This window comes from Dendropsophus ebraccatus, chromosome 1 (assembly GCF_027789765.1).
Source record: "Dendropsophus ebraccatus isolate aDenEbr1 chromosome 1, aDenEbr1.pat, whole genome shotgun sequence".
NCBI lineage: Eukaryota > Metazoa > Chordata > Amphibia > Anura > Hylidae > Dendropsophus > Dendropsophus ebraccatus.
In genome coordinates, this window is record NC_091454.1 from 95,055,026 (window position 1) to 95,078,273 (window position 23,248).

Below are 23,248 nucleotides of genomic sequence, written 5' to 3' on the forward strand. Positions count from 1 at the left end.
GCTAGTACTGTATAGTGACCAACATCTAGGGTTTCTTTTTCAGAGGAAGATGGAATTCATTATACTAAGTCAGATTTTCCAAGCTGAATAAAACACAAAGGTTTTGATGTGGTTTTTACTCTGAGTTTACCTTTTGTTTTCTTTTCTGTCTCAGAAACATGGAGAATATCTGTTCAACGTAATCTAAACTTTACCCGGAGCATACAGTATATGATTGTCTACACTGTGCAGAGATTGCTTCTCCCCATTAAAAACTTGAAGAGTTAAAGTTTTCTTTTTAGTTAAAATGAAATGGCTTTCGTAGTGGAAAAAAAATGTTACTTAATATGCATATGTTATTTTATGGCAGTTAAGAAAGGGACACTGTGTCTAATTCACAAAATTATGTGGTATGTAGAGACTTGTTTTAAGGCAGTGCTTAATTGAAAAGTTGCCCTCCAGAAGGAAGAAAACTCATGGTAGCAAAGCCAGAGTCTCCTTCTGTAGACAATTGTTTTAGGGTTCTTGGGTTTTCGGCTCTTATCTGTACAGAAAAGAGTATTGGTTGGCTAAAGATACCAATAGAAATGAATAAATAGAAATATGGTTGCCTTAATGGTTTAATTAACTTGTTACCACATTAACTATGAATATCCCTTTAACCAACACCATCTCAACTAACTTGTGTGCAATAAAATATAAATAAATGAAAAAGCATTGCCATCCAAAACATTTCTCAAAGTTGTTGACGATGTTCATATGCCATAGATTTGCTGCAAGCTGCACTAAACCTTGAAGTCAGTGCTAAGTAAATAAGACAATAAGTTACGCAGATAATCGTGCCACTGTACCTACCCATCCAATATAATAAACCCTAAGAGACTCCATTATAAGATATTGGTGTTAGTTAGGTGTCATTGGTGTACATCATGAAAATGATCTGGCACTCCTATGGTAGAATATAAAAATAGACAATGCATATGATGACCTTTTCCATGATAGACCAAGGAATGGTTAAAAGGTGGGTCTCTGCCAAGGGAAAAGGATTATATTTTTATTCTGATTCCGAAGGGTAGAGAGAGAGAGGTTCCTGCTTCAGCCAGTTGTCTTACAGACAGGCTTAGGAAAGTGAGAAAGAGATGGAGGAAGGACATGGCTAAGATATTAGAACACAGGGAAGAATTTGTTGTGTACTGTCCACCAGTCACCAATAACATTGATACCACTAAAAGATGAAATAAGTAACATTATCTTGTGACAATGGCAACTGTCAAAGGGGTAAGATTTAACAGATCAAAAGTAAGAATCTGAGTGTGACAAATTGTGATGGCTAGATGTCTGGGTTAGAACATCACTTAGAAAAAAGTTTCATACCATCATCCTTGTTGCAGTTTTCGGGATATTAGCAGTTCATTCCCTATGCTACTTAGGTGTTTTGGAGCACTGGGGGTGGGACTACTAATCCCAGTGCATTGATCTACCCCATCTGGATGATGTTTATTAGAAGGGATTGGCCAGACAGGCAGATTGGTGTCCTGGGGGCAATAGTCCCACGCCCAGTGCACCAAAACACCCAACTAGCAGAGTGAAAAAACTGCTAACATCCTGAAAACTGCACAAAGGATGAAAACTTGGGGCTGTGCGGAGATATCAGCAGGGTAGATTCTTCTAACCTGCTGATAGTTGCCCTTTAAATTTGCTACATCTGTATATAAGCTGCTTTTGTACTTAAGATGTCTTTATGTTTTATATACCTATTCCACTAGCTTAAGGATGTGTACTGAATTATGGTTTTCAAAAATCAACATTATCAAGTGGTGATAGGACGGGTCTTTGTATGTTAATCACACATACAGTACATCAAGCCTTAAATTTGATCCTGGTTGTTGTCTCTCCATCTGCTGCATGTTATGTCTATGAGAACTAAACCTTGGGAAGCTATAAAGAATAGGAAATGGTGATAAACATTACCCCTAAGAATTGTAACATTATATATGATATTCCAGGCAAACACCTGGATTGCTAGCACTTTATTTCTGGGGACTGAGTCATGGATTCCAAGATATTGCATCTCCTAACCATACCCAGTGGATAACATTGACTATTTATGAACTATATTACTCCTGTATATGCTGTTAATAGATCATAGATACATTTAACAGGAAACTAAAAATGCATAAGCTTACTTTAATCAAGTAGAGAAAAGAAGAACGTTCTGTCTGGCACAGTCTGGTCCAGATTTCAGCACAGTATAAATGCTGACTTATGATTTCTGTTATCCAGGGAGATCAGAAATGTGAAAGGTAAATAAGAAACAGTCTGCTGAAAGCTGCAACATGTTTGCCAAAGCACAGCTAGGTACCGAAAACTCATAATATCCTTTTATGTTTCACTCAAATATTCCTGTTTTACTACTATGACCCAGCAACAACACTCTCCTGCCAATGGATAACTACAGACTGTGCTATTTGGAGGGACATAACACACTTACCTCCACCTTAATATTCATGTGGACACCATGTGTATTATACTTTGCGTGACTGGCTGATCAAGAAGCTGTACAATATGCTCTAGAGGGATGGTACTGTCTAGGTTAAATGGAGTGAGGTGTAGGAGGATATACTTCAAAGGGTACTCTGAAGAGTCCAAAAAATTATGTAATACAACTGCATTCGAATAAATGTATAGTATCTATCTATCTATCTATCTATCTATCTATCTATCTATCTATCTATCATTCTGTTGAGTGGCAGCAACGGCATGGCATAGGCCACTCTACTGCCACCAAAGTTTTTGTCAGGAACTGCAGGACACAGCACAGTATAGAGCAGGGTCCTGTCTCGTCCGCCACCCCCTGTACTGTACATTCTTATATACAGTACCCGGGGGGTGTCTGCCTGTTGCTAGCAAAGCACAGCTTGGCAGCCTCTCCACAGCGAGCAGTGATTGCTGTCACTGCTCATTGTGTTAGAACCACTAACAGAGGCTGTCATGCTGTGACAGCCAACCCCCAGGTAGCTCTCTCGACATCTCCAAAATTGTAGGTGGCCAACACTTCTCCATAGAGATCAGCAATCACTTTTGACACCCAAATATGATACCAGAAAGAAGGATTCATGAAAACTATATATATATATATATATATATATATATATATATATATATATATATATATATTTATTTATTTTTTATTTTATTTTTTTTTGTAAAATGTTTGCCCTTGTGTTAGCAGACCTACAGTATTTAGTATTGTATGGAGAAAAGTTTTTCTTTAGGTTCACAAGCTCTCTTGCATCTAATAAACTAGATTATTGTACAAAGCAAGCACTTTTTACACAGGTAGTAGTCGAGTGTCATGATAGCCGCTATTACAGTTTAGTCTCCAAGCGCTGCTGGCCAATTTTCCAATTATTTCAATGGAATGCATTATTATATCAAAAAATATGGCTGAATTTTTACCTCAAAATTATGGATGTATGTAACCTATATTTTACAGTTGTAACTTGGCTCACCGAGCTGTAATCTCTGTGGCCTGTGTTACCTTTTCCTGAATATATACCTCTGCGCTATAGAGTGATTTCTTCTGTATTTTGTTCTAAACCATGAAATTAACCATTTTGTGTTGCGTTTCCTACACGCTTTACATTAATGTGAATATTCTGGATAAACAGCAAGCTCCTATTGTAAAATCTATGGATACTGTAGTTATAAGACATATCGTTCCAGAAAAGAAACAAACTTGCATTGTAAATGTACAAATCTTTAATCCCTGGCACTTTAGCACTGATAAATCAATTGGTCCTAGTCATTAAAAAAGAAGTCGAGTAACTGATTTGTGACAGCAGTTTCCTTGACAGCCATAAAGTGAGAGTGCATTCCTTGTGTGGCCAGAGAACTACAGCGACCCTCGTAAAAAAAAATAAAAAATAAAAAAAGTGAGTCATTATAGCTGGGAATAGGAAAGAAATTGTTTAAATAATAGCAGCATAACGGTTTCCTTTTGAGCTGTGACTTCCCCGCTTGGAATGCAGTTCTGAATACTTCTGCTATTGAAGTCAAAATGCCTTTCTGAATAATTTTTATTATCTTCTCTCTCTCTCTCTCTCGTCCCTCCCTCCTCCCTATGTCTTGTAGATTTACACTGACTGGGCAAATCACTACCTAGCAAAGTCTGGTCACAAGAGGCTGATAAAGGATTTACAACAAGACGTAGCTGATGGTGTCCTGCTGGCAGAGATCATTCAGATCATTGGTAAGTCTGGGGTCCCAGGAGGGATAGACTCAGGGGGGAGTAGGTGGGTGGTAGGATGATTCTGAACTTGGAAATGATACAGTAAGTTCAACGTGCATCTGTCTGATCTGCACACACTAACTCCAGATATCTCCACAGCGCAGACTATTGTGTGAGTTGTTTGAAAGTTCATCTATATTAAAAAGCTTGGAAGTATCCGCTCAACCGTTCTCTTACAACAGCTTGAAATGTATTGTCCACATGGTGCAGAGATGTCAGAGATGAAGACTTGATCAAACCATATGTCTCCCATGTGTGCATTTTGTTTGCTAGAGGGGATCATTCTTTCTAGGATGGCTTGAAACACTATCCCTGACCATGCCGAGACAATTGGGGAGGATTTCATGTCAGCAGTTACTTGGCAGGGACAGGGAAATTAGCAGTAGATTACATTCACACTTCCACTCCTGTAGGATTGTGTATATTTATCATGTGTCTGATAGTAGTACTGCTGTAGGTAAGTAAATGAATCGTGCCTGTATTGCTTGTAACTTACGTTTTTCCACTTACATATCTCTTTTTTGTTTAGCAAATGAAAAAGTGGAAGACATCAATGGCTGTCCAAAGAGCCAGACCCAGATGGTAAGTCCAGTCCTTATTGGACTATGTAAATGTGTATATTACATGTGATATTATAAGAATACAAAGTCACAAGCAAACAATGGTCAAACAGGTGGATCTATGTGTGATTATCTGACATGGTGCCACATTTACCAGTGCAGTTATACTAATTCTGGTATAACTGCAAGAAAATTATTAAGGCACATGTTCAACACTATATTTGTGAAGACCACCACGACGTTTATGCACCTGATGTATGGCTTTTTCACAGTTTAGCTTATATTTGTAATTCCAAATGTTTGACATCATTCTGACCATCATGTTTATACACATATGTATAGCTTAAAGCATTCAAATGCAACCAACCTAACATTAGCTGGTTGGCTACATACTCTGTTTACATCTGACCATTTAGGAATGGGTACCGTGGTTCTTTTGTACATATTGCATGTGCAGTACATTGATCTATGCTGCACAGGTATGTGATTATGTTTATTATTCATTATATGGTGCCAGTAAACTGTATGTAATGCTGTACAGAATGTTCTCCTTCTCATCACTTTCTGTTCTTCTTGAACTGCAGCACTTGTTCTACACACAAACAGTAGTGTCACACAAAGCCAGCTTAGCTGCCATCATATTCTGGAAAGCTGATCCTATTTCACAGAGCACTACAGGTGTCCCTAGCCTACAAAATGCTCTATATCAAAATACACGAATGAACTCTATATCAAAATACAGCTCCAGACCCCTAGATCTGTGACAAAAGGCTCATACTCTGTTTAGACATTGTAATCTGTGTACATGGCGGATGCTTACACTTATATTCCTTGCTTGTATTCCTATACAGTGCTAAAATGAGATATAGCTTGAAGCTTCTGGATCTTAATACAAAATCTGGGCCTTTTACCTAGGATTAGAGATGAGCGAACCTCGAGCATGCTTGAGTCGATCCGAACCCGAACTTTCGGCATTTGATTAGCGGTGGCTGCTGAAGTTGGATAAAGCCCTAAGGCCTTAGCCCTAATGTGGAAAACATGGATATAGTCATTTGCTGTATTCATGTTTTCCAGACAACCTTAGAGCTTTACCCAAGTTCTGCAGCCCCCGCTAATCAAATACCGAACGTTCAGGTTCGGATCGACTCGAACCCGAACCCAGTTCGCTCATCTCTACCTAGGATATTTATATTTTTCCATTATAGATGATATTATGCTGTAGGATATACTGTATATAGACTTTATAGGAATGTATCACTTCTGTGCATACATTTTTTCTTATATGACCTCGTGGTACGGTCCATTTTTCAAATCGTCGCCCGGTTCCCGCAGACTTCATGAACTGCAAATAGGGCAGCTGTATGCAGATGGTGGGAACCAGGTGTCAATTTGAAAAATGGACGCTTGTTGATGCCGACCAGGTCATGTAAAAAAAAAACAAAATTGTACATTTGCTTTAAACATTTATTTTTATAGTAAGGAAAGCCTTGTATAATTACATGATTGTTCAACGGGCATATGCCAAAGCAGTGTCGTTTAAGAACACCCCTGCTCTCTTATATTGTTGTGTTGGCTCCTATCCATAGGGATGTAATAGTATGAACCTGCAGCTGTGGAACCTGAGGTCATGGCATGTACTGTACTGTGCTGTACATAGTGCATTTAAGGTCCTTTTACATGGCCCTTTTAGGTATAGGGCTGTCTATGGAAGCAAACGAGTGCTGATCAACAAAATTGGTGCTTGCTTGCAGTGCCTTTACATGGCACAACTAATTGATCATGAATGATCCCTATATTGTTTACACAGAGAGATTTGCGGCTAATAAATGATGAATTATTGGCCTTCTCAAAAGACGTAATCAGCCGACAAGCAGGCGTTTTCCCACTCCTTGGCTGATCTCTGACATTTTTACATAGGCCGAATGAGCATTCCTAGCAATGCTTGTTGTCGATAATCGGCCGGTGTAAAAAAAACCTTTAGGCTCATTTTGGAAATAAGCTCACCTGTCCACAGGTAGATTGTAATTGTAATTTATATTGTAATTACAGTAAGTAATTTTATTTCAATAAAAAACACCTATGTATAAATAGTAGCTTTTTTGTGTGTGCAACAACTGTACTATTATTGTAGATACAATTGGATGTTGTAGATAATAGAATACATCACTGCAGGGTACAGTATATGTAACACATTGTATGACAACGTACAGTACAAAATAACACCTGCTCATGTGTAATTCTGTACAGAGTCAAGGGAAAAAGCTTTTATTTGGTGGCTGACATAGTGACCTTTGTGGTTAGAATTAACAGGATTACTTCAAGGGAAGTTGATCTAAGCATTAGGTTGTGACTATGACATCAGTGCCTGGGTTGAATCATCCCTCACCTTCCTTTGTGCAGACATCTTGTTAGTGATCTCAGATGCGGTAATGATAATAGTCTAAGTGAGGTAGTAACATATAGAGAAATAGGCTGTGTACAGCGCTAGTGCTTTATAACATGTTATTGGCAGTGTTTTCTAAACTATATATGGGCCTAATATATATGTTTGCTATTGCTGGATATTCAATCACTTTGTGATCACTGGTCCAACCTTTGGAACCCACACCAATCCTAAGAATAAAGGGCACGCAGTAGTTTACACTGGTGCTTCTGGCCACCTTTCTGGCAGGGACCTGTAGTGTGGCCCTTATTACTGTTATGGAGGCCACACTGCAGCTCCCTGCACAGCAGATGGCTGTGAGCACCACTGCAGGGGCGTAACTACCACTGTAGCAACCATAGCAGGTGCTATGGGGCCCACCGCATCAGGGGGCCCTGTTGCCTGCTCCTGCAATACACTGGACCCCCTGAGCTGTCATCATTTACAGCATCAGGTGGCCAAGCAGGCCTCCCAGGTTCTGCAAATGTCCCTATAACTGCAAGCACTCCTGACAAGCCTTTGCAGTTATGACTAGATGGCCTAGTGGTCATTGGGGAACAGGGGGCCCCAATCAAAAGTTTGCTTTGGGGCCCGGCCATTTCTAGTTATGCCCCTGCACCACTGTATAGAAAAAAGACAGTAAAGACACTGCAGTACTGTACCAGACAGCCTCTAAGTCAATGCCCTGTGTCATTTGGCTAATGGGAATGCTTGGAGTTGAATACAGCGGATTCCTAGTTAAGAGTCTGATGTAGTAATAGGCTCTCTCCCACCTCCACCTTTCCCTCAAGGTTTTTGCATGGAGGCTGTCGATCATAGCAGTATGTTGTATTGTGAAGAGCGGAATCTCTCCCCTTATAAATACAGAAAATGCTAAACTTTTAATCCTCTGTATTCTTTCAGCACCACTAGTAGATTACCAGCATAACATTGTTCTGTTTCAGCTACTAGGAGTGCAGACATATAGCTGTGACATGCTGCCCTCACATACGCTAACAGACCCACTTCAGTTGTTAAAAGATAAGACTTTGGTGAAGGTGCCTGGATCATACTGTATAATGAAGTGATGTCATGGAGACTTTCCAGAAGAATGGAAGCTACCAAAAAAACTTAAAGATCTGTATACATTATAAGTTCAGATTTTAAAAGGAAATTTTTAATATTAATGTTTTCTTAATAGTAATTTGTAATGAAGATACTGTAGCGATGAAGCATCTATGTAAGGAAACTTAATGTGTACTCCAGGAGTACAGTATTTCAGCATACCTTTCCCACAGGTTGCTGTAGTATACTGGTGATGTGTGGGCAAAACACAGCATAATAGGGCCCCTACTGTATATTTCTTTTGGCCTGTTAGCCAAAACTATTTCTTCTAATTATGGTATTTTGTTTGACTTCTATTCTAAGCTTTAATTGGGAAAACGCCACAACTCCACAACACAAATACCATTAAAGTGGTTGCCACTATACACAGTGTACCACATGCCAAACAGCAACAGTGTGGCATAGCAGGCCTCTCAAATCACAGAAGACAACGCATTACAAATAATAAAGCTTTGGTACTATCTTACCCATCCCTTGGATTACTGTCTATTTCTCATGCCACCTTCTTGTGGGAGTCCCCTCGAAGAAATAGGATATATTTCCTCCCTAGAAGCCACTAAAGTCTTTGTGGATCTCTACCCCTACTGGTGGTATTTGTGTTGTGGCGTTGTAGTTATTAAGATTAAAATAATAAAAGTAAAGTTTTAAATGGTGTTTCCCCAATTAGAGGTTTTATTTGCTATAGCCGTTAGGGGTTCTTTCCGTATTGACAGATCGGTGATTGCTTTGACTTTTACTTTAACATCATATTACAATAAAAATGTAATAATGATAAATTAATAATACTGTACCCTAGATTTGCTTGTTATTACTCTGATAACTTTTTGCACTTTATGTCTATGGAAAGGGCATATTATTATTATTATTACTATTATTATTATTATTATTATTATTATTATTATAAAAAAAAAAAGACTGTTAAAAGATGGGATTTAACAGTGGGGGGAATCTTGATTGAAAAAGAGAATGTGCAATCTGATCTGCTCTACTGTCAAGACAAAACACAGGGGGTGATGAAGTGCAGTGTATAATTGCCATGTAGTGATCTACGTACTAACTTCCTAGTAAAGGGAGCTGCTCTCCTTGGCACTATATAAATACATATGTACAGTATGAGCAAACATTAAGAGAATGTGCGTTCACTTGTAAGTCTATCACACTTCCTAATGTTCTGCTCCTATTGTTTTCTAAGCAGTGACCCTATTCTGTTAAGGCCGTTGCCTATCAACAAATTCTTCTGCTTGAGGGTGACATCTGGCTGTATTAAGATGACCCTACACTTTAAATAACTGGCGACAGACGGAACTGTAAGGAATTCTGCCAACAGTTATTTATCCCAATTGCCCATTAGCTCCCATTAGATCACCAGCCAATTCTGACAAAACTGTGGGGTTCAGCCAAGTTTTGTCTAATGTGTATGTAATGTGTATGGACACCTTTACTCACTATTTTAATACATGCCACCAAAACAGAATTTTGACTTTTTTGCATGTGTGCATTTAGGGGGAGATTTATTAAGACGGGTGTATTTGTACACCGGTCTTAAATCAAGCACTGCCCTTATTTCCAGAGATAACCATAATAACTTAGGCACTGGCTCCCCACCTTTCCACCTAACCCCCTCCCATCCACCACTCACCAATCAGGCCAGCAGGGCGTTCTGCTGGTGTACAGTATGCTACAGAAAAGGTAAGAATGTGCACCTTTTCAGTGGCATACGCCAGGGGTGCGTTTTATTAAAATGTGCCTCTAAGAGTCTATACGACAAGGATTGTATATGGAATAAGGGATGGCATATGGCATAAGGAATATGGAATGGCATGTTTTAACCATTGATAAACTCTTTTTATTCAACTAATCATCTAAAAAAAAAATTAAAAAACATAATTTTACCTTGTTCTTTTTCTTATTAAAAGAAATGTTGCTTGCACATGTGAATTTGGTGTTAGAGCTGCCTGAGTACAGCAACCAAGAAAGATTTCAGGGGTTATCCAGCATTTCATTTTTTTTATCTATTGCTGCACTGTTGGTTAACATAATAAATATGTTATGCTTTGCTCTCCGCGCTTCCACTATGTCCCGATGTGGCCTCTCCGGTGACCCCCGCTGACTGAAGCTCTGCTACTTCCATGACAAACTTGTCTCAGGAGTGACAACCTGATCAGCTAAATACTGGCCGCAGCTCTCATCTCAGCCAGTGATTGGGTCAGCAAGTTGTCACTCCTGAGACAAAGTCGTCATTGAAGTAATGGGGCGTGCAGAGAGGTACGCATAACATGTTTATTATGTTTAGCAACAGGCCAACAATGTATAAGTAAGCACCAGATTACCCCTTTAACTAAGGTATAGGTAATAAAGCATTGTTTTAATTGTTATAATGCTTTTATCCCCAAAGATATCTAAAACAAAGAAGGCACTATGTCTGTCAAGGAACACATAGGAAAGACTGATATGTTGGAACTGCAATCTTTTTTTATTTTAAAATTTAAAGGAATTACGATGTATACCCAACGGGCGTAATTCTGGATGGACATCATTTAAGCGCGGAAAGACAGGTTTGTATTGATATTGACAGCCGCAAATAATGATCATAATATTTTGGCACTAAAGTTGTGGCCTTTAATTTCACATTGTTGTAACATTGCCTAACGTTACTATGAGAAATGCAGCGGTGTATAATATCAAAGATTTTATTTTCTAAATAAACACCCAAAGTTCATGGTAGTATTTCCTATAAATAAGAAGACAGTGAGCGTTTACAGTTCTGTAAAGCTGGATACTGTAGAACTACAGTACACATGCATTGTATGATACTGCACCTGTTCACTTGGAAATAGATGGCATTTTCAAAGGAATTCCACATACACTACAAGCACCAGTTGAGCTTTTACTTTAGCAGACGCAGACATTCTTAACACATTTTTAAGCAGACCATGCTACAAATACTATGGGACTATCCCGAATGGTTGTAATGAAAACAGAGAAAATATGTCTAACATAACAGCTGTAAAATACTGTACATTGGTCTTGATATATTAAAACTGTCTCAGGGGAAATTGTGGCTTTGTTGTAGATAGTAACCAATCAGATAAAATTTTTCATTTTTCTAGGACAGTTACAAAAATGTCAGTAGTGTGATCTGTATCATTGTTATATTTGGTGTTGGTTCCCATTACTATATAGAGTTATAAGTGATAAAAGGCTGCAAAAATGAGGAGCTAAAGATGTCTCTGTAATAAACACTGCATAGATGAGTCATGGTTTGAAGAAGTCTTTATGGTTTCCTGGGTTGGATGGAAAGGAGAAAATGTAATTAAAGGACTCCAATCAGAGATGTTACCTTTGAGTCACTGGATGTGACTGTGCTGTAATCACTTATATGGTCTTCAGAGCCTGTGTACAGCTGAGGTTACCACTATATGGTCAGTGTATATCAGTAATATAAATCTTTGTGTAGTGGTTTTTATTTTGTTGTGATGTTAACATATGGACCTGGTGTGGAGGTATTATTTGGTAACAGTATACTACTGAATTTATTAAGACAGTATGTGGAGGTAATATGTGGTCATAACTGTATGACTGCTCTACTATACAAAGCTTTGCCTGTCTTAATGGTGTGTGTGAGAGAGAGTGCTTTCTGACTACTACTGTTAGTGAGTGTTCTCTCTTGACACAGTAGTACTTTGACAGATAGGAAAAACTTTGCCAACCAAAAGATGGGACCAATGTTTAAGATTAAAGGATCTGATTCTCTAGTCTAAAAGACTAGGGGGGAGATTTATGAAAGGGTGTAAATATACACCTGGTGTAAACTGCCCACAGCAACCAATTACAGCTCAGCTTTCAGCTCTGGTAATATATAAGCGGAGCTGTGATTGGTTGCTGTGGGCAGTTTACACCAGGTGTATATTTACACCCTTTCATAAATCTTCCCCCAAGAGTACAGCCCATCTCCAAATTAGCTAGCTGTAGTAGGGGCTATGAAAATGGAGGAAAGTGCAGGATGCGACCATGCCAGGTTGGTACTGTACGTGTGCCCCATTCTGAACCAACTGGGCTTGTGCATGGAACCGACCTGGCCACAGAATGGTCACAGTGACAAGTAGCAAAACCTTCTTAGTCATGTCTAACTTCTGCTAATACCAATTAAATTCCATCGATGAAGTAGGCTTAGTAATATAAAGATGTGCTGTTTATTATAGTCTCTTGTATAAAGAGAGAACAGAAAACATTGCTGGAAATCTTCCAGGCACTGCAGCTGCTATTCCCCATAGTTTCCCCAATGCTTTATAACTTCTAAACATAAATTCTAAAATCCCATGCGGTGCCGAGATATGAATGGAGGACCTACAATAATAACAATAATCTTTTCATTATTTCTTCAAAAGGACCAATCATTTTCAAATTCGAAAAATGTGAAGATGCCTTGTGCATGTGTCTATACAACATATTCCCAAGACATTTTAATACAGTATATTCAATGTCTAACGCTACAATGCTACAGCATTCAGCTTCCTTCTTTTTAATGTGCATTTTATTTCTCAAACATTTGATGTATTTAATGCTTGGTTTTTACCATTTTATAACATGATGCATTTAGGAATGGGGTACAGTTATATACCTATATAATGATTTTAAGAGACCAAAGCACGTAGGAATTTTTAATTTAGACCTTACAGTGCAGGGAGTTACATTACTACTGAAGAATCAACTGCATCATACAATCAGCTGGTTAAATATGAGGAGGACATACCTATTGCAGTGGGCTTAGTCTCTAAACACATGTGGTGCCACTCAAATATAGAACATGATAGTAGTAACATATTGAGGAAGTAAGACTTTTTTATTTTGACTACATTCCTATGAACCTCTCAAAAGCAAGACTATTAGCCCCCGGTTCCCAATCTTATTAAGGACCTGTATACATTTAATGCATCTGGTGTGTCATTGGGGATTCTAGACTGGTATAGATGTGAAATAGAAAAGATGTTTTGCAGCATTTTCCAAATTGGATTTGAAACTCTTGTAGTACCAAGTGGTAAAAAAGTCTGATGACAACTAATACATTTTAGTATCAGTTATGGCAGTAGTTGAGGTCTGTTCTTGCACAAAAAAATACCCCCATGGAACTGATATATGTGGACCCAGCTTTAGTGCTCTGAAGAGGGTTATTCCATGATAAAATATTATCACCTGTCTAACCACTGGGCCCCGACCAATGATGGGAACAGAGTTCCCTTGTCCCCCATGTATAATGAACAAAGTTGAATCTCATCAGATGCTGCACTTGTCAAGTTCCAGAGAGAGTAGATGGGACCCTTTACATGAAGCCATTATCGTCTGTACTTGGCGGATTATCGGCAATTACGGCCGACAATTGGTTATTGGTTATTGTAATAAAAGGCAACAATCAGCCGACATGCACGATGTTGGCTGATCGTTGGCTTTCACTGTCTTTCAACATGTTAAAAGACAAACGACTAGGATAGCAACAATCTGCTGCTGTCGCTCAGTGAAACAGGAGCGGTGGCAGCAGACCACCACTGTCTCTTATGGGCTTCCCACGGCATCCTGCCCCCTTATTTACCCGCATGCTGTTGGCGCGTGTAATAACACTGGCAGCGAGCAAGGAATGAGGAGCAAGCGAGTTCTGACCTGACAGATCAGCACTGGCTTGCTCCCACTCATTGGCCCGTGTACTAGGGGCTTTATTTATCAGCTAGTTATGACATAACCTAATCTTGAGAACTACTTCAAAGCATTAAATATAGAACTCAGGGCTATTAGTCCTGCCTAGGAGAGGTTCATGGGGATGTATTTACACAAAAAACAAGATTTTTTTTAATAAGATAAATGTAATTGGACCTGCTTGTGATGTGAGATACTTGTGATTGTGTCAATTAAAAAAGGATGTTCAGGTATGTCCTAAAAAGAAAAAAAAAGGCTGCGGCTATGTTTACACATGCATTTTCATTGTAGTATTGCATGATTTCATTACAGTAATTACCTCCACTGTGTGTGAACATCCCCCAAGGCTGTCTTTACACATGCAGTAATGCAATGAAAATGCAATGTGAATGCATTTAATTGCAGTGATTGGGCATTTCATTGCTGAATGATTTCATTATGTTACTTCTTTGCAGTAATTATATTTTAACGCAATGAAACACTAACACATGTGAACATACCCTTAGGGAATGATACATTCTTACCAGTCCCCGTGCCTGCCTCATAGTGCTGCTCTCGGTCCCGTTGACAGCCATCTGCCACCTGCAGCTCTTCCAGTGGCAACATTATGTACCAGGGTGATCGATTGCCTACTCAGCCAATCAGAGATAAGACACCGCCCCAGTCACTGACTGGCTGAGCGGGCAATTGCTCAGCTAAGTTGAGACAATGCAGGTGAAGGATTCCAGCCAAAATTGACATCCAGTGGTTGTCAGTGTGACCGGGGAGCGGCGCGTTTACTTAGTTTATTATTTTCCCACACACCCCTACCTTACTTCCATTTTTCAATTTCACGAGACATCTTCTTTAATGCACTATACTTTCCTGCTATGTTATGTGAATATCAAATCTAATTTTGTGTACAGATAAATTGGAATAATTCATATTTTCATATTTGCCATGTTCTTTCCTAATGGTGCTCAAAATTGTTAGAATACTTTGGAATGAAGTGAAAAGCCGTGCTCTACTGTCAGTTATCACATTGTCAGTAACATAATAAAACCCCTACATTGTTACTTGCACACATTTTGCATTGGCACACTTCTCATGCAGAGCTTTTCAGAGTGGCCTTTCATTGAGAGTCATGATCTCTTCCAGGCAGACACACACACAGTGTTAGGTCTTCTATGGATGCTTTCATAGCTTTCTTGCGCTGTGTAAAACTTGGTTTTATATTAAGTAGGTGGACTGCTGGTCTGCCGACATGCCATTCTAGATCTAGCCTTTATGAATTGTTTTATAAGCCCTACAGCTGACAATAAACGCTTTATTAGGGTTTCTCAATTAGCAGCTATCGCGTCTGCAGAACACTGACGATGACTGTGGTGAATGTGAAGTATTCATTGCTTTTGTAACGTAAATTTCTGGCTGGCACATTGTGTAAAGCAACACTAAGCAACTTGTTATTTTCCTTCATGTTGCAGACTGAGAATGTTGATATCTGTCTGAACTTTCTGGCAGCCCGAGGAGTTAATGTGCAAGGTCTCTCTGCAGAAGGTAAGACAATCCACTCTATACTAGCATGGTCTCCAAGCTGCGTTCCTTCACAGTGATAATTTAAAAAGCAGATAAACTACATTTTTGAGCATTGGTATTTATCATTTAAAGTAGTATAATTTCATGTTTCTTGAAACGTACACTGGCTTTAACATCAATAATTTACTTTGTGTTGTGAAATCTACACACGCTGAACTATTAAAATAACCCAGACCTTGGATGACTTTGAAATCCATTGTTAAAGGTGCCTGAAGTAGTATGTGTCAGCACTAAACATTGCCAAGTCATCTAATGTCAACACGGTCTAGGAAGGGGATAAAAGTGCGTTTCATTGAACCCAATGATGGCTGCTTATTCCTCATGTGCTTATTGCTTGTATGTTCCTAGTATATAGCAGATGGATACCTAGAGCTAGTTTATCATTAAGTTATATCTAAATTGCTGGTTACAAAATGCCTTGAACCCTCCTAAAGTATACCTATGTGTGGCATACTGGCCTTTTTATGGCCACCAACCTCATTGTAAGGAGAACTAGTTAGCCAATCAGTACATTAGGATGCTAAGTTAGTCTGGGCTCAGGTTGCCCATCCGATGCTGGTGTAGCATGGTCTATTTAAATGGGGCTTCTGCCTTTTTAAGCCATGCCTACTGGCTCTTACTCATGACCTCAAAGAGGGAGTGGTGCCATAGCTGCTAAACCGTCATCTCTTGGTCACAGTGTACATCCAATCTTCTCAACCTATCCTATGCCAATTATTACATATTAGATTGGTTTCTCCTTATGCGGCAGAAGGTGGCCTGGGTATAATGCCTACCTCTGTGCATGCCTGCTGCAACCTCACTAATTGAAAAAAAAAAAAAAAACACAAATAACAAACAAAAAACAACCAGAATAATGCGCTAAAGTGGCTAACCCAGTTATATTAGTTACAACATAACTTTTTTATTTAATTACAAAAAAATCTGTACAAGCAGCATATAAAAGGCCCCACCTACTCATTGGCAATATTTATTGAAGGGGTAAGAGTGTATAGAACTCAACGTTCCCTTTGTTGTGGGTGACCCCAGAACCAAGAAAATGCCTCTATCATGCACTACACCTCCACTTGTTGGTTCAGATATATAGGGAGGTAGGTAACTCCAAACCTAGTCAGTATGTGTATACAAACACATGTACAGGCTCAGTATTATCCAACCATAATGTGTGTAGAAATAGTACAATAACATGCGAATGACCCCTTAATTCTAATATACCCTAAGTAGACCCTGTATACAACTTAGTCAACCTTATGATCCTTGTTCCTCATTCTTCCAATGTGTTTCCCCTATTCAATACTTATGGGTCCATCAGAAAAAAAATCTATACATTGTCCCAACAGCATAGTGGTAGGAATATGTTTGATAGAGACAGACAGGATTCTGATTTGGCACCTAGGATTATAATAGACGTAACTAGGCTATAGTAATAGAGCCTTGTCACGGTGAAATATCCAGTACTTGCATTGTATTGTCCACAAGCTGAAAGATAAAAAGGTTCCATGCTGATGACAATGGGGTAGAATAAACCAGCATACGGAACCATTGGTCATATCTTCACTAATAGCATAGAACCTGATAAAAGGAAAACAAAGTACAAGACAAGAGACAATGAAAACATTCAGCAGTCTAATGGACCGGAGGGTGTTGGTTCACTTCCCACAGAATCCCTCTGAACCGGAGGGTGTTGGTTCACTTCCCACAGAATCCTTATATGAGCAATTTTGCTGGTCATTCTCCTTGTGATTACTAACAGAGACTTGCATTCGTATTTGTGTGACTCATTTACGATATTAGGAGGGTGGCCATGCTATGCTAACAATGCTGGCAATAGAGACTTTCCTTATCCATACATTGTAGTGAGAAGTTGCAGACTACTTGTAATCTAATATGAGAAAATGCTGTTCTCTATTTTTATAGAACGTTGCTATGTTTGTAATGTATATGTTGAACAACATGGCTGATGTGGACTTTCAAAAATGTAGAGAGTCGCCAGTCACTTCTTTGAAATATCCAGCAAGGCATTTTCTTGTTTTAGTCTTTCATTCATGATATCTTCTTTGTCCATTTTAACTTTGTTTATTAAAATGCCAGTTGTTCTCATCTGCAGCGTTATTTTGGTTGGGTATGAGGCAGTATGGGTATAGTAGATAGATAGGAGAAAGCTAGCTAGCTCATGTAGTCAGTGCAAAGTTCTTTCTTTGTTACTGTAATGTTTTACTAGGAGAGAAATGTTTTTGTCATTTTTTACTTATACTTATTTTTTACTTTTTTACTTACATTTTATGTCATTATACATTTGTTTATGTTTGGCTGCTGAGATCATCTCTAGGATACTGTGGTAAATAGGGAAGCAAGGATGGGAACACACAATATATAGAGCTGCATCTGTACATACAACTTAACTGCTTACATTGACAATGTACTGTATATAGTTTCGATCATGTTTGCACAAAGCTGTTTACATTGAGTATAAGCGTGTATTCATCTATATAAACTGTCCTGCTTCCTCTTTGTCTCCTACCTTGTAGCAATTTCCTAGTCATGCTTTCAACAACTGAATTTTAACATACTTTGGAAAACATGTGCTCCCTCTGTTTATAGGACTTTTAGATTTTTTTAGCCTTGGGTGGTAACAAGTGTTAATGTCATGTAAACATAAAAATACATATTTGGCACTGAAAGGGTGAAGAAGCTGCTGATAGATTGAATATTGTATGGTGGGAATATTTTCATGTTGCTTTTTCCTGGGAGTGACCATTATAATTTATGGGAAAATTTATTAAGAAGCCTTATAGTGTGAAAGTTTTTTGTTGTTCATAACAACCAATCATAGCTCAGCTTTTATTTGATCATTATTTGATCACACTGCCTTAAAATCTTGTGCAAATACACCAATAAAAACGCCATCCTGTTTTTGTTTTTTTTTTGCAAAAAGTCAGCAGTCAGATGTTAGCTGGTGGTCAGCTGAAGTTTATGATATACCTTACAAACATAGGGGGAGATTTATCAAACATGGTGTAAAGTGAAACTGGCTCAGTTGCCCCTAGCAACCAATCAGATTCCACCTCTTATTCCTCACAGACTCTTTGGAAAATGAAAGGTGGAATGTGATTGGTTGTTTGGGGCAACTGAGCCAGTTTCACTTTACACCATGTTTGATAAATCTCCCCCCATAGTGTTTTTTGGTGTGGCATTTTTCTCTCCTCTCTGGAGCTTTTGGGGCTCTTTGGTAGTTTTTCCAAAACACAGCATGCTGGTTTTTTTTATCGGATAAACTGTGGTGTTTTTTCTACCATTGACTTTAATGGGATTGTTCTGGTTGTCTCAAAAATGCCATTAAACAGCCAGAGAAAAATACAAATGCATGGGAAAATGCATTGGCAGCTTCTCTGGCATTTTTTTGGAGGCCTGAAAAACATCACACAAAAAGGATGTGTGACGGCATCCTGAAAGGTGCTTTTTTTTAAATCATCTTTGCCTTTGATGACTTCTGTGATTCTGTGCGTGCTAAAGTTCAAAAACACATTTGTCTAAACTCTGAGGACTGAGACTGGCATATCATTTACCCATCTGATGATAAAACATAACTCATCTGTGGACCAGATGATGGGTCTAAGGACTCCACCACAAACATTCCATGTGAACATTATAGACCACAAAGCATACTTTAGGGATGTCCAAGTATATAATATTTATGTTTGACATAACAGTTGTCATGTGTTAGATTTTTAGATCCTTTCTTTAAACAAAACAGAATAGTAGCAATGCTATTTATCAATCATTTAGATAAAAAAGGTTGAAAATTAAACTAAACTTTGTGTTGTTTTTCTTGGCTAAGTGCCTTACTGCAAGATGTGCTACAAGAATAACAAAGGGGTATTTGATAATCAATGTGGACTTCTATCTCTATACTGGAAAACACATATCTACAATAAATAGGCTAGTATCCAGTGGATTTTTGGGAACCTACTTACCTTATTCCCAATATGAGATGAGAGAAAATACAGTAAGTTTGGGATCATGAAACCCTAAACTCGTGCTCTAGCCTCTGAATTTGACTGTGAGTTGAGTCTTGGATGTTCAAACCCATGTCTTTTACATAATTTACTACTATCTAAAAAAAGCCATGTGATCCAATGGAAGGGATTTGATTGTTCCTATTTGTCAGTGTTTAAACCAGTGTATGATATCTGCAGTAATCATACAAGGAAGAAGCAAATTGGTATAATGTTCCACTTCATATTTATTGCATTTGAACACATGCCATAAGCAACATCTATTTTACTCATTTGTGGTTGGTAGTTATGCCAAATTGAGCTTTAAAGGCTGAAGACACTTCCTAGTTTATAAGGCAGCCTTGCAGTAAAACATTATTTACATATGTGTGTAGTATCACATATAATAATATTGCCTTTTCCCTGGCCCTTTTTCAAGATCTTGTGAATGCATCAGCTGTATAGATTGTCTGAAAATGCAATCTGTAAACTCATTGCTTTCAGGGTTTTAGTAGGATTTTTAACCCATGAGTCAGAAGAAGGCCATGCTTAAGGTCTTCTCTCTCGACTCTGTGTTGACCTGGACAAACTCCTAATGCAAGTCTATGGGCCGTCCAGGACTCATTACCACAGAACAATGGGAGGGACACGCAGCTGCAAGCTTCCCTACCTGTACGTTCTACTGATTGAATAAGTAAAGACCAGATTCCAGCACTCGCTTTGAAAGCAATAGGTAAAGTTTTATTCCATAAGCATGCTGTTATAAAAGATCCAGATGGGTCAGAACTAGAGATGAGCGAACCGGCTTCGGGTTTGAGTCGATCTGAACCCGAACGTTCGGTATTTGATTAGCGGGGGCTGCTGAACTTGAATAAAGCTCTAAGGTTGTCTGGAAAACATGAATGCAGTCAATGACTGTATCCATGATTTCCACATAGCCTTAGGGCTTTATCCAACTTCAGCAGCCACCGCTAATCAAATGCCGAACGCTCGGGTACGGATCGACTCGAGCATGCTCATCTCTAGTCAGAACATGTACAGCGTTATCTTTCTTTATGGAGAAGGTAGAACAATAGAGGCGGTCACTCACCACAGAAGATGCCGAAAAGTCCTTTATTCATCCGGGTATGAACATAGCAGGGAAGGGGGAAGGTGGAGGAGCGGGTGCAATCAGACAAACCTTTTCACGCTATGCGCGCTTCGTCAGCGTGAAAACGTTTGTCTGATTGCACCCGCTCCTCCACCTTCCCCCTTCCCTGCTATGTTCATACCCGGATGAATAAAGGACTTTTCAGCATCTTCTGTGGTGAGTGACCGCCTCTATTGTTCTACCTTCTCCATGTTGGACTGTATTATTTGGCGTTGAGCACCTCCACTAGCCGCACATTTCATCCAGACTTCAGCTTACCGTCCACTGAATTGCTGACATATTGTGGATAGTTGTAGTGCCAGCCAACTTGCTTCTACCTTGTACGTTATCTTTCTTTATGCTTTTGGGATAAAACTTTACTTATTGCATTTACAGCAAGTGTTGGAATCTATTCTTCACATATTGCACCTGATTTTCCATGAGCATGGCATGAGGAGTGCCAATTGGTGACTATATTACTCTTTCTACTGAATGCACAGACCCCTACCCATAAAAACTCTTGACATGTCCATAGGAGACATGTTCTAAGCGAGCCGCATCATACAGGGGAGGGAATTCCCTCCCACTGGGGGTGGGCCGGCCGAACTCCAGTGCTTCAGCAGGTACCGCTGGATCGAACAGCGCTGTGCACGGAAACAGAAAACGGACCGCGGCATCAGCTTTCCCGTTTCGGTGCCGATCGATCCGTGGGTTCAGGTTAAAGAGGATGCACCAGGTGGTACATCCTCTTTAATATATCCAGAGTGGGGTATAGGGATTTAGCAAACACCTTATATTTTTATCTGTATCTTGATGAATACCCTCCATAAGGTGCAAGATATGTACACCAGTTTTTACCCCAAATCTTGGTGCATTTAACTTAGTAAATCTCCCGAAGTAATGTAATGCATACTGTATATTTAATGGGAAGTGCATGGAAGTACAGAGAGATTTAAAAAAAAATGTTTTTATACCTTTTTCTTTAATAAATTTTCAGCATTACAGGAAAGCACCCACTTTGGACAAGGGAATAAAAGCTATAGATGTCCTTACTATCTTGTAAGGACTCCCAGCTGTAGCCACACACACAGCATTGTATTTGTTGTTTTTGTATTTATTCATGCTCTGAGTGAGCCACTGCTTGTGTTCTCAGTGTGATTCAATGGTTGTCAGTGTATAACGGAGGTAGAGGTCTGTTAGGGATTAGAAGTGTTCTGTTCCAAAATAATGTTTAGATAAAATGAATAAACGGCGAGTACCTTCACACACCACTTATTACAGGTCATGTGTGGACAACAGGAGTTCTCTAGAGGACAGACAGTAAACTAATGGGGAAATAAGGCCATACAAAGCCCTGGAAAAAAAAAAAGCAGCCGCAGACAAGACCGGCAGTCATTTTCTTTTCCTTCTCATCATTGAGACTGTTCATTCTCAAAATATTTTGAATATAAATTAGGCTCCACCATAACGCTTGCATAGAGAAGGTGGATGTTAATATAACTTTCTGGTTTAGTTTGATTGCTGGGATGCCTGTTCTTTATCCATCACGTTGCCAAGGCTTGATGTATTTAATTTGTTGTCTGGGCTGGAAATTAAAGTGACACTTTTTTATATTGCACATCTAAACCAGATTCTCATCTTTAAGTGGAAAATCAGAGCTTCAGCTGTTTGCTTAAAGTGATGTGTAACAAACAAACCTAAGCTGTTGGTTGTATTACATTATTTTCATTTTAGTAATTCTGGTAACAGTTATTGAATTTTATCAATGGTTTATGTTTAAGGCTTTAGGCTATGTTCACACTACTTATGAGATGATCCGGCCAGAGACCGGCCGTTCCGTGACCCGTCCAGGGTCACGGAACGGCCGGTCTCTGGCCAGATCATCTCGGCCGGTACTTAAGTACGCAGAGCTCTGATGCGGGCGCATCAGCGTGCGCCCGCATCAGAGCTTACCATAGCCCACCATAGTTCACTGTGTGAACTGACAGGTCTTTCTGCGGCCGGAATTCAGTGAATTCCGGCCGCAGAAAACTGACATGTCAGTTTTTTCCGGCAGCGTATGGGATCCTGGCCGAAGCGCATACGATGTGTGTACGCTCCGGCCGGGATCCCATTGCAAATAAGGCATTGTTCCACACCGCAAAACTATGGCCGTAGTTCTGCGGCAAGAACTACAGCTGTAGTTTTACGTTGTGTGAACATAGCCTTAAAGTGACACTGTCACCCCCTTTGTGCAGTCTGACATCTCTACACAGGTGTAAAGGGTAAATTTTGCGTTTTTAATACCTTATTTCATATCATACGTCATGGTGCTTGTTCAAGTAAAAAGTGTCCTTTTATCAACTGCAGATTGTATTAAGTGGGCGTGGCCTCGCATTAGAACCACTTAGCCGTTGGCCCCGCCCCCTTGACGCCCATTGGTTGGCCGACTTAAAGGGGGTGGGGTCTAGACCTTTCGGCCAGCCTGTTCCAATGGCCGGCGAGGGGGCGATGCCAACTGTGGTG

At 39.4% G+C, this 23,248-nt stretch overlaps 1 protein-coding gene across 9 annotated transcripts in view; it reads left to right on the top strand.

Annotated features, from left to right (window-relative positions):
• NAV3 (neuron navigator 3) overlaps positions 1-23,248 on the top strand; it is a 344,164-nt gene that overhangs the window by 162,445 nt on the left and 158,471 nt on the right. For all 9 annotated transcript variants that reach the window (XM_069975584.1, XM_069975530.1, XM_069975540.1 and 6 more), the window contains exons 2-4: positions 4,114-4,231; positions 4,800-4,852; positions 15,508-15,580. In XM_069975584.1, coding sequence (XP_069831685.1) covers positions 4,114-4,231; positions 4,800-4,852; positions 15,508-15,580 — 244 coding nt within the window. The remainder of the gene's footprint in view (positions 1-4,113; positions 4,232-4,799; positions 4,853-15,507; positions 15,581-23,248) is intronic.